The 11732-nt window shown below is 38.0% G+C and overlaps 1 protein-coding gene across 2 annotated transcripts in view; it reads right to left on the bottom strand.

Annotated features, from left to right (window-relative positions):
• Positions 1 to 5003: 5003 nt before the first annotated feature.
• SEMA3C (semaphorin 3C) overlaps positions 5004 to 11732 on the bottom strand; it is a 158659-nt gene continuing 151930 nt past the window's right edge. For both annotated transcript variants that reach the window (XM_088134903.1, XM_088134904.1), the window contains one exon: positions 5004 to 10928. In XM_088134903.1, the coding sequence (XP_087991029.1) occupies positions 10515 to 10928 (414 nt within the window). In that variant the 3' untranslated portion in view covers positions 5004 to 10514. The remainder of the gene's footprint in view (positions 10929 to 11732) is intronic.

Below are 11732 nucleotides of genomic sequence, written 5' to 3'. Positions count from 1 at the left end.
CAAATGTCCTTATATTTGTGGTGCTCCAGGGATAGAGGACATAGCACAAATATTATTTGAATGCCAACTGTGTAAGAAAGAGAGAGATCAGTACCACAAATTAGACAAATAGGCAGGGAGATAAAGGATGGGGTAGATGGGAACCCTTTTGGGCCACGTATTTCTAATAAGCAGAATGAGAAAATTATAACCATTGGAAACTTACATTACGACTACTACCTGAGTAAGCAATGGTTTTTAATGCCCAGGAGTTTTCAACGTAAATTCAATTTCTTTTCAAACCAGACTGTCTAGAAGAACCATGTTTAGAAGGTACTTTTTGGGTGGATAACCAAGTCTTTACTTGATTCCGTCTTTCAAAGAGAAATGAGTTACCATGCAATTGCGGATGTCTAAAGCATCCTATAAAAGTATTTAATTGGCCATCAGCAGCTGGGGGGAAAAGGGGAGGGGAAGAGGAAGGGGAGGGGAAGAGGAAGGGGGGGCTCCTCAAAAGCTTCTTCCTATAATCTTTCCTTTTTTAAAATGCTGTTTCGCCTTTCATTTTACTTTTTGATCATTCTGTTTCCCCTTCAACCTCCCCGCGAGCGTAACGCTTATTAGATGTATGTGCATGGATTGTTTTCCCATCCTTGGTTTTTGCTTGGCTTAGCTTTTTACCTAATGAATTGCCAATGAATTAAAAAAAATAAAGCCAGGGCGGGGGAAAGTAGCATGACGCGGGCTTGGCCGCCGGGCGCTAGGAACTGTAAACCTTCTAAAACGGATGTAGTTAAACTATGACCTCTTCTATAACAAGCAAACAAAACTGACCCACATTCAGAGAAATAAAATCACATGGCTTAGACAACTGTAACAACTGTAGATAAAATGGATAGAGTCACCTGGAAATCTGACTAGATGGAGAGTTACGATCTGCAGTGGGGCCTCTTTATATAAGGCGATATAGTAAAATGTGGGTCAATGTGTCAGGAACTCCTTCACGCAGAGGTAGTCTTTGTTTGAATGGGATTGCCCTGAAATGTAACTGTTGGAAGGGCATTAAAGCTTGCCAGAATTAAGTCTCTTCTGAGTTTGGGAATTTTTATTTGGCTGAAATACCTAGCTAGCTTGAAAAAAATAGGTAAGCAATGTCCAAGCACACATCTTTAGGTATGACAGCCAAGCCTGATACATGTCTGTTTGTTATCATTCACTGATAGCTATGCAAAATCCATATTCTCCATCCAAGACAACATTATTATGCCCACTGTATTATTTTTTTCTAAGTGGGATGTTCTGCAACTAAATGATTCATCATCTCTGCTTATGCTCAGGAGCATATCTTCTAACAAGGGCTTTTGCTGAAATCAAATCTCCAGCAGAAATTTTGCTTTCAATATCCTTGGCTTTCTAGGCTGGGTCTGGGTTCTCTTAAAGGCGTCTTCTGGTTTATATAGAAGTCTGGCAACGAAAGCACGTTTGAAGAGTGAATATACTTCTGACTTTCTAAATCACAGTGAGCTTTAGCAAGGGTAATTCCTGTGATATGTAGCTGTCAATCAGTCAGTGAAATATAGCGACTCGTTCACCTATTTTAGTTGCATATTTGCCTGGATTAAATAGGAATGTTACCTTCCCCTCTCCCTTAAATTCCATGGTTTAATCACATATTAGGTAAGTCTGAATATACTTTAATTTATTCCATAAATCTTGAATTGGCTGAGAATTCCCTTTGGAAATTGATGGATTCTACATAGAAGACAGATGGCAGATGAAGAAGCCAAAGTGTTTAGCTTTACAGTTGTTTTCTTTCCTTGCTATTTTAACATTTATCATTCTTCATGAAATTATTTCACAAAAAGAGCTGGGGCCTCTGTAATATATGATTCAGATGCTATTATAGCTTTACTTACCCACCCGTTCTCCTGGATTGGAACGGTGCTGGATTTGCTCTGAATGTTCAAGGTGAAAAATGGGGCTGCCTTCTTAGTAGTTTTCATCAGGAGAAGACAGGCATTTGCAGATCCCCCCCCCCCCCAATACTTTGCAGGTCAGTCCTAAAATGTCAGCTATTGAAATGAACCCTAAAGTTAAGTTAAAAAGGGAGATGAGTTGTTTTCTTATTGCCGGGATATTCCTGAGCAACATCTGGAGAAGCATTGTCTGTGTGTGTGTGTCTATGCATGTACTGTGTGTATGTATATGTGTGTGTGTGTGTATGTATGTATATATATATATATATATATATATATATATATATATATGTATGTATATATATATGATTTCCATTAAGTCTACAGAGAAGAGGGGTTGGGGGGACTTTGATTTGGTTCTTGTTAGTTCTAGGAACGCAGAAAAAAATTGGTCTGCATTTGTAAAGTGAACTGACTTAATCTGCATTTGATGGACTAATACCTGTAAAACACAGATCAAGCTTTGGCTGATTCATTCATATCTAAACACAGCCAGATCTCCCAAATACCTCTGGGTATAAAACACATTCCTAATTTATGGTGGCTGGAGACATCACCTGTTTTATTTAAAACAGGGATAATCTGAATGGAACAGTGGTATAGGCATTCTCTTAATTTTCGTTTCAGAACATTTTAGAACATCCTGAACCAGATACTAAGGAATTGTTACACACACACTTTCATTGAGTTATAGTAGCTGGCTATACATTTTTTATTCACTAGAACTACCTCTAACCTTGTAGCCCTGCAAGGTAGTCCACACAAGAAGCACAACCAGGAGTACTAGCTCTATCTTTATTATAAGGTTACATTAACAGAATCTTGCAAGACTGAATGTATTTCTCCTCTCTTTTTAGTCTCTGGAAAACTAGGGAGGGTCCCTTCTGAAATGTTCCCTACATCCTTTCTCCTTCTGTGGGCTGAGATACCTTTTACCTGCCAGTTGTCCAATCTGTGGCTCTCCTTTCTGTCTCTCAGGGTCATTCCCACATACCGTTACAAAATTATTGCACTCTAAGGTATATGTAGGTTTTCTTTTAATGCAATGAATGGTTTTGGAGTAAGTCAGAAAGAGGGGAAAGGAGAATTTGTTACATAGTGCTTGCCACTCATTTAACTATGACAGCTTGTGGTAGCCAGAGTAGGTAATTCCTGTGGTTTTTCCTTCTGACATTGATGGGAGATAACTAGGGGCTGTTTAGTTTCTGAGTTAAATCCCTGGCAATAATGAGAGGGTTATAGGGTATATAGCCTTCCCCACCCATCCACCTACCTCAATCCCTGATCCACTTAATTTTTGGCTTCCTCAACCCTGGAATAATACAAGATTTGGAGCTTTATTAGCTATTTTTCATTTGTTAGATTTATATGCCACTTTTCCTTTAGGAACGCAACATTATTTATATGGAAGATCTCTCTTCATTCTAGGCCCCACAACAATCCTTGGGGTAGGCTGGCCTGAGAAATAGAGGGAGAGAAAAAGAGAGATGGGCTTTAGAATGACCAGGCTTCTGTGGCTCAGGGTCTCCCCAATCTAGTCTAATACCTTTACTACCACACCAAACTAGTTCTCAGTTTTGTCCCATGCACGTCAAGCCCCTTACAGCAAGAAGTACATGGACTTCTGTATGGCTGCCCAACTCAAAGAAAGTGATTTTTGGCAAGAAACCACCATATTAAACCACACTCAATAATAGACTATCTGGCTCACATTCATACTCTCTCTGGATGAGAACTTACTCATCCTGGCCCCATCACTTAGGGAAATAGCTATGTTTTTAAGGCCTTTCTAAAGGACAGCAGGGTTGGAGCCAACCAAATATCGTGTGTGTAATCATTACAAAGGGTAGGAACCGCTAGTGAAACAGCATGTGGTCTGTGTTCCATCAGGTGGCACACTTTCAAGGAGGGCACTTAAGGCATGCCCACCTTATTACAGTGAATGGGATGGCAGAAGTCTTTAGGGATAGGTGGTCCCACAAATCATCTGGTCTGGTGCCATGTAGAGCTTTTTAGGTGGTGACCAGAACTGAAACTGCACCCAGAATTGTACAATATCTCACACAGAATCTTTTCAAGGTTCTCATAGTCAGAGACAAAATGGATTTGACTCCTTCCCTCCCCTTCTGATTGTATCCTGTATCAATGTTATGTTTTGTACTGACAGAAAAGTCCATTTTGTAAGGGTAAGTTATGCTGGCACAAATCTTTGGATTAATACTCCACCACAACTTTAGAATATTCTGTGTTGTCCAAATGAAGTTACTCAAACTTAAACCCTCTTTCTGATAATGGAGCAACTAGATGGGATTGGAGAGCCTGTAAAATGCCCTGATGACCCCTCTGCACCTTGTTGCCTCCTGTCTTATCTAGCATGCTAAGGCTTTACAGATAATTTCCCAAAGATAATGCCTTTTTACCCATTTATTTTCTGAATATATGCACTTTGTGCAAACATTCCTTCACAAATATTCTTTGCAATGTTTGAGATTGTATTTCATTCAAAAATGGAAAATTGGGAAATTTTGCATTGAAAAGTTAAGGAAATTATTTTCCCCACCATCACTACTTCTATCAACTTTAGCCAGCAGAGACAATGTTTATGGGTAGCACAGAGATTAGCAATTTGGGAAGAATGTGCTATATTGCTCTAAACTGAAATATATGTGCCATTTAATTCAGGGTTTGGCTTCATAAATGCTCTGAAAGCTACAGAGATTTCATAAAGCCCTAGCTTTTGTGTATATACATACCTGGCTATGTATATTATACCAAAAGTCACATCACCACTTTTATTCACTGAGTTTTTATCTAGGTTTTTAAAACATTCTGTTTTATGTTGTGTATATTCATATGGAAAACTGAGATGTCTCCTATTCTTTAATATTTTTATAACCTGTGAAAGTCCAGCTTTGGCTCTAGCATCTTTGAACATTTTCTCTGCATATAAACCTTTTAACCTTGATGTTAAGTATGCTACCAGTTGACAAATACAGATCGAATGTAGCAGACATTTCATACAACAACAAACTAACCAAAAACTGAAAATAGCTCCAACACCCTTTATTTTTCAGGCAAATAATAGTTGGGGTATCCAATTAAATAGTACTGTATTATTTTTTTTATTATTATTTTTAATTCAAAATCTACCACATATTCACCTTCATGGGCTTCATCATGCTAAAACTATACACATTCATATCTGGCATAAGAGAAGGGATTTTTAAAAGATGAAATACATGTATCTACAGTACCGACAATCACAAAGAATGCATTGTTGAAGAAAATTTCATCCAACTTTACAAATGACAAAAGCAGTCACAAAACAAACAAAAAAATAGTATCGAGCATCTTTACATTTGGCAAATTCAGGTCTAGAAGATGTTTCTTCAATTTTTTTAAAAAAGAATTATATACATTATTCAGTATCCTCAAAATAGGAAGATATTAAATAAAAACAAACCAAACAACCAATATTATAAACATAAATGTTTGTGTTATCAAGATAAATGGGCAGAATTTTAACAAAACTCTGTGTCAGGTTTCTACAAAATGATGTTCTCCAGATGTTGACCATCATTCTAGTTGGAGAGCCTGCTGGTTGGAATTAATGGAATTGAAGGGCAATATCTATGGAGAACACTGCGTTTAGAAGGTTGGGTTGATGGAACTGTCATGTATAAGGGCTATATAAGGATTGCCCAGTGAACTCAGGCTGGATCCAAGTTCACGAAGTACTAGTCGAATCCACCTTGTATCAATCAGTCTGATCCATTCCCAGTTCCAGAATTCTAGCATTTTTTTAAAAATTCCCAATTCCAGCATTTTTTGTTTTAAAGGGTCTAAAAAACTAATGCCTACCCTCAGTACATTTCTTTCCCTTATGGTTTGACTGAGGAAGTGGTCAGAGTCTAACTATAGTGATTTTTTTCTCAACTGTGAGTATAAATTTTTAGGAGGCTCAAGGCTGGGGCTGAGCCAAGTCCATCCTTTAGAGGAAGGAAAGCAAAGAGAAAGGAAAGGATAGGAAAAATAGGAAAGAAGTGGAAAAGAGAAGGAAACCAGAAGAAGAATGAGGGTAAGACAAAAAATAACTCAACCAGTCATAATCTCAGTTTGCCATGACGCAGAAACCCTCAAAATTAGAGTCTAGACAACAGCATGCAGTTTCAAAGAATGAAACGGTTATTTAAAGAACTGCAGACAGGTGTTAAGTTCCCCACCCTGTGCTCCGAAGTACTTTTTGCAGATGTAATCCAAAATACTACATATCCATATTAGGCAAATTCATGAATCATAAGGCTGTTGATAGTTATTAGTCATGATTGCTATGTACTATTTCCAGGCTCAGAGGTGGCATGGCTATTACGCACAATGGCTTCACAATAGCACCTTTGGTCTTAATTGGTAGGGCTCTTTTAATGCTTTTAATCATTTGTCAGAAATGAATGGATTTTTAGAGATTATAAATGGTATCAAGCATGTATGTGTATGATATAAACATTAGAAAGCTAAGAGATGCTTGCATCTCTCCATGCTTAGAAGTGTAATGGTGACATCAGGATTGTACATCAAACAACCCCATGTGTGCAGTCCCCCCCCCCCCAAAAAAAAGGACAGGCACATTACTAGGCTTGGGCCCACTGTACACAGTAAATTATGCACTAAATGTGATAGGAAAAAGTATTTGCATTAGTGCTTGAAATAGACCTCAGTTTAGTTCTGTTTTTCTGCTCAGGGCGATATAAGATTATTTAATTAAAGCTTTGGACATATCACCAGGAGTATATATTTACATTGCTCTATCAAGACTATGCCTAGATGAACCCCTGAATTTCATACATGCTAATGATTTGCTACAAATTAACAAAAGATTGTTACGGAGATATTTAACTGTTCATGCTACAGAGACAAAAGAAGTTTAAGCTTAATTCCTTAAACAGTCATATCACTATATAAAACAGATTTTTTAAAAAATACAGTTTTGAAACTTAAAACTCTACTGATTTGGTCACCTAATTGGCAAATATGACCAGTATCGCATTTTTTATACAGCATGTTAATGATCATAATTTCTCACATCTAATGAGTGTCAATTTAGCTGTAATCAAAGTTGGCTGTTTAAGGAACGGTGGCCTGGAATTCTTATCAACTGTAGTGCTTCATCCTAAAATCAACTTTTATCGCTGTTATTAATACTGTATTAATTGCACTCTGAGATAGAGAGATGATAGATAGATAGATAGATAGATAGATAGATAGATAGATAGATAGATAAATAGATAGATATAGATAGATGATAGATATGCCAATTGGAAATTGCAATGTTCAGAAATAACCTATATGGGAAGCCCAAATAAGAATACAGGAGGTAGCTTTATTCTGTGAAGGTTACATTAGTATTCTGGTTTCTTAATGGTGGCCTCATAATACCAGATATGCAGCATTTTGAAAAATATTCTGTAGCACTCCACTGGCAGTGGTGACTTGTGATTACTCAAATGTAGCCACTAGATGTGTTAGGATTTTGGTTCTTGCATCATGATGAATGTTGGGGAATTATAGGAGTTGAAACCAGCACATCTGGGGAAGGCTGTTCTAATGTCATTACAAGGGCTAAACACAATACTTTTCCTCCCTATCCCAGTATACCTAATTATTGGCTTCTTGTGTTCTCATGGTGGATTGAATGTATGCTATACTGAAAGCAATTTTCTATTAAGTAGCTGTGAGAGCTAGTCCTGGCAAGATCAGAAAGAAACAGCTTGAAACCAGACTAATGTATTGCAGTAACAAGGGACAGGTGGTAAGCTCTTCCTCTTGACCAAAAGCAGAATGTGTCAAGCTTGTTTAACCATCCAGAGGAAGAGGCCACCAGAAATTAATCTTGAGATCAGTTTTGGTAGAGCTTGCAGTTGTTGGAATTTCTCCCAAACAGCTTCCCTAGATTTTGCAATAAACTTACTTATCAGAAATCAGTATCTTTAAATCACTGCTTGTATGACTTTCAATTCTAAGATCAGCCAAGAAAAGCTTGAGAGCAATTACTTCCATGTGGGCCATTACACCCCATACACAATGGGCATTCAACTTGGAGATCAATCTTCCTCTTTTGAATGAAATGCGTGAAAAAGGTTTACTAAGAGTATCTTTGAAGAGCGTTACTGCTGTGCCCTGCAATTAAATGGCATCATGCTATGATGTAACTCACTCTCCATATTGATTTTGCTTTCAGGAACATTTCTACAGTGCGCTTAGTTTTGAGTGTTGTCCCCAAGAACTTGTGGGGATCCCGTCTAAGACTAGACACTTCATTAAGTGTCAGTGAGAAGTGCGACAGAGAACAGACTAGAGGTTGGCAGCTTTATTCATTTCTTTATGATCACTGGAAGGGTTAGAAAAGAGGAAACAAAACCTCTCATAGACTGAAGTTATTGCAAGGAAGATGAAAAATGGAGGCAAAGTGGAGTTATGCTTACACAGGCTTATTTTACCCTTGTGGAAGTTGAAAACTGTGATATTAAGAGAAATTTGGTGAAGTGTTTTAAAAAGGGCATTAAAGCATTCGTCTTTAGGTACGCTTGTTATTTAATTTACAAAATTTGTTATACAGTATATATGAGAACTGGGAGTTATTTGTGTGGGAAGCTCAACATCTGTTTGAGAAATGTCATGGAGAAAGAATACACTGACCCAGGGTGGGGGTCAACAACAACAGATTGGCTAACTACCTCTCAGTTTGCATGAAATGCCCTTAGAAGAGGGCATGATTCACACAAGATCAAAGGGATATTAGAGGTTGTTTGGCATAGCTGCTTCTTAAGCAAGCCTCAGGGGAAAACCAGTTGATTCTGAAACTTTCAGACCAAACTAGGGACAAGGAATCAATTTGCTTGGCTCACACTTTTGTACATTCCTACTTGACTTACATTTCTCAAATGAATATTCTGCCTTATGCAGTTGCCATCATTATTTGTACTTCTTTGAGTTTTGCAATGCAATTCTCCTGTTAAAAAGTCAAAAATATATAAATAAGGAATGTGTGCACATATTAGGTAAAGCTGCATACCAAAGACATGTATTAGTAAAGAAAGCCATATTGTTGAGTGGCCTTTAAAAAAGTCACAAGCTGATGCTGAATTTAATTAAATTTAACATGAGAATAAATGAGAAAAGGATAGCGCTGAAGTATAGATTTTTCATCATTAACCCACTATCAACACTGGACCACAAATTGGAGGGAACTGGTGGCACAGGTGCCAACTGCACTTCTGTGAGTTCTTCCCCTTGGACTTCACTCTTGACCATCCCTCATGGAACATGAAAACTGGATACTTTGCTTAGGATCTTCCATGACTGGAAACCCAACATTCCTGATCATGCAAACGATTCTAAAGATATTCAGACGAATGTATGAAGAGTGTCCTTTCTGACCCACCTTCTCAGTGCAAGAAAGTTGGAATGAAGCTAATGGAGAAGACTTAATTTTTGGTGCCACTAAGGGTGGCCTTGGTACAAGTCTATGTTGCCTTCACACTTTATGAACACATATCATGAACAGCTTATATCTCTACACAAGATATTGGACAATGCAATGAATACATACAATAGCCATCTGTATGTGTGTGCATATGCATTTATATATTGATATCTATATTGATAGCTTGCCCATCATTATGGAGGCTATGCTGTAAACCTCTGAGGGTTGCAGGTGGGTATTTCATTAACCTTTTTCAGGTTCAGTTTAAAACATTTTCACATTCCTAACTAGATCAAATTACTGATGTAAATCTATCTACACATAATTAACTATGTGTATTATGTACACTGTGTGTACTATTGCACTACATGTGAGATGTGTAATAAAATAAATTATTGTAACTTTCAGCAAGCATTTCTGTTCATGCTACTCTTCTCCTTCATTTGATCCTCTGGGTCTAGTAGTTATGGAGGTATCTATGTGTCTGCTTTTAGGTTGCATTTTCTAGAAATACACAATGAAAGCTGAATAGTTTGTGGCATTAATATGGGAAATTGACTTTTCTTGTATCCACAAGGGCTAGTTTTCCAATGTAACGTACCGTAAACAGAGAGAATCACACAGAGATGCACACAGAATTATATATGTAGGTGGAAGAGCTGCCTATAAAGACCACTCCAACTCACTTTCCGTCCTCACCACTCTTTCTTCCCACCTTGCATTATTCCAAGCTGAACATTCAGTGCATCGTCATCTGTTTTCCGTATTAAGAAAACAAAGCTGACATTGAAACATGGCACAATACTCTCTGTTAAGGCTCATCATCAGACTTAGAGAGTGAAAGCAAGGTGGAGTCAATAGGTTGCTTCCCAACTGAAATCTCTTTGGAATTGGTCTTCGTTATTCTGTTTCTAGCTTACACGGTTTATGTGTCCTGAACTTTTACAGAGTGTGCTTTATTACTGTTTCGCTCTACTCTCAGCAGGGAAACAAAACCACCAAATAAAAAGGAATCCCTTGAGCGAGGTTACAAGATGACAGTGGTGACAAAGAAGAAGTTTGACGTCCGAGGGCAGCCCTTAAGACCCAGGCAACTGATTTCTGCGGTTTCTGCTTTTCCGGCTGTTGAGAAGGGCCTTTAGTTTGCCATAGTCCCCTCTCATCTTTGGGGGATCTTCAGCCTGCTGCCCAAGTTGCCGTGTGTCTTTGCAATATTGATTAATCATCTGCAGTTCTGAGTGACTGAAGGATCCAGCCAGGTCCTTTGGGTGAAACTGCAAAGCGTGGAGTGAACTGGCCCAGGTCCACGGAGACCACTTTTCAGTCATGAAGGCCATGGTATCTGAATCCAAAACCTTGAAGTTAACCTTGGCTATCGTTTGCTTGAAGCCATTTTCTGTTGCAATACAGTGGTAAAGTCCACGGTCAGCTTCCTGCACTGAGCGAATTAAAAGCCCTTGTTGAGTTGCTAGGATTCTTTCATTGAGTTTGACCTAGGGACAGTTAAAAAGGTATTTCAAAGTTTAAGAAACTTGTGAAAAAAATGTTTTAATCTTATTAATAGATCATTTGCTTTCTTCATTCATCAACCATTGTATTCTGGAAAACACTGGGTTTTTTTGTGTTCATGATCAGATGGCCCTTCTACTATACAATGTGAGGAAGTATTTAATTTGACATTCAATTGCTAACATGAATTATTAATCTAACCTATACTCTTTAATGGGGAAAAGGACTTTTAATTAACTAAAGTAGCTTACTTAATTTTTCTTTCAACATGTGTGGGCTGAATGTGCTCTTTATAATTCAGATGCAAATGCTGATAATCAGTAGTATAAAAGGATTCCCCCCCCCCCCACAGAGTAACAGTTTGTAAATAAAAACAATGTTCCATTTTATTTCACTAAAAGAAGACTAGCTCCCTGTAAACAATTACACCATACATTCGAGAGCTGAAATTTGAGAGTCTGGGATAAGACAGTAATGGAAAATGTGATTACACTATAGTCGGGACAAATTTTGCTGCTGGGAGTATTTTTAGTTCAGATTAATTCCTTCCTACAAAAAAAAAAAAAAAAAACTTTCCATATCACCTTCTCTCCTGTTCCTCTGACTTAGCTTGTTCTTTATGTATGTGCATGCACACACCTTTGAGTCAATTTTGACTCCTGGCGACTGCTTGGATAAGTCCTTGCAGTTTTCTTGGTAACGTTTTCAGAAGTTGCTTGTCCTTGTCTTCTTACTGGTGCTGAGAGAGAGGGACTGGCCCAAGGCCACCCAGCTGGCTTCATGCCTAA

Source organism: Python bivittatus, unplaced genomic scaffold, assembly GCF_059951505.1.
Source record: "Python bivittatus isolate LINGU-HERP-01145 unplaced genomic scaffold, Pbiv_v1 ctg000120_np1212, whole genome shotgun sequence".
NCBI lineage: Eukaryota > Metazoa > Chordata > Lepidosauria > Squamata > Pythonidae > Python > Python bivittatus.
This window is presented reverse-complemented; position numbering and strand designations above follow the sequence as displayed.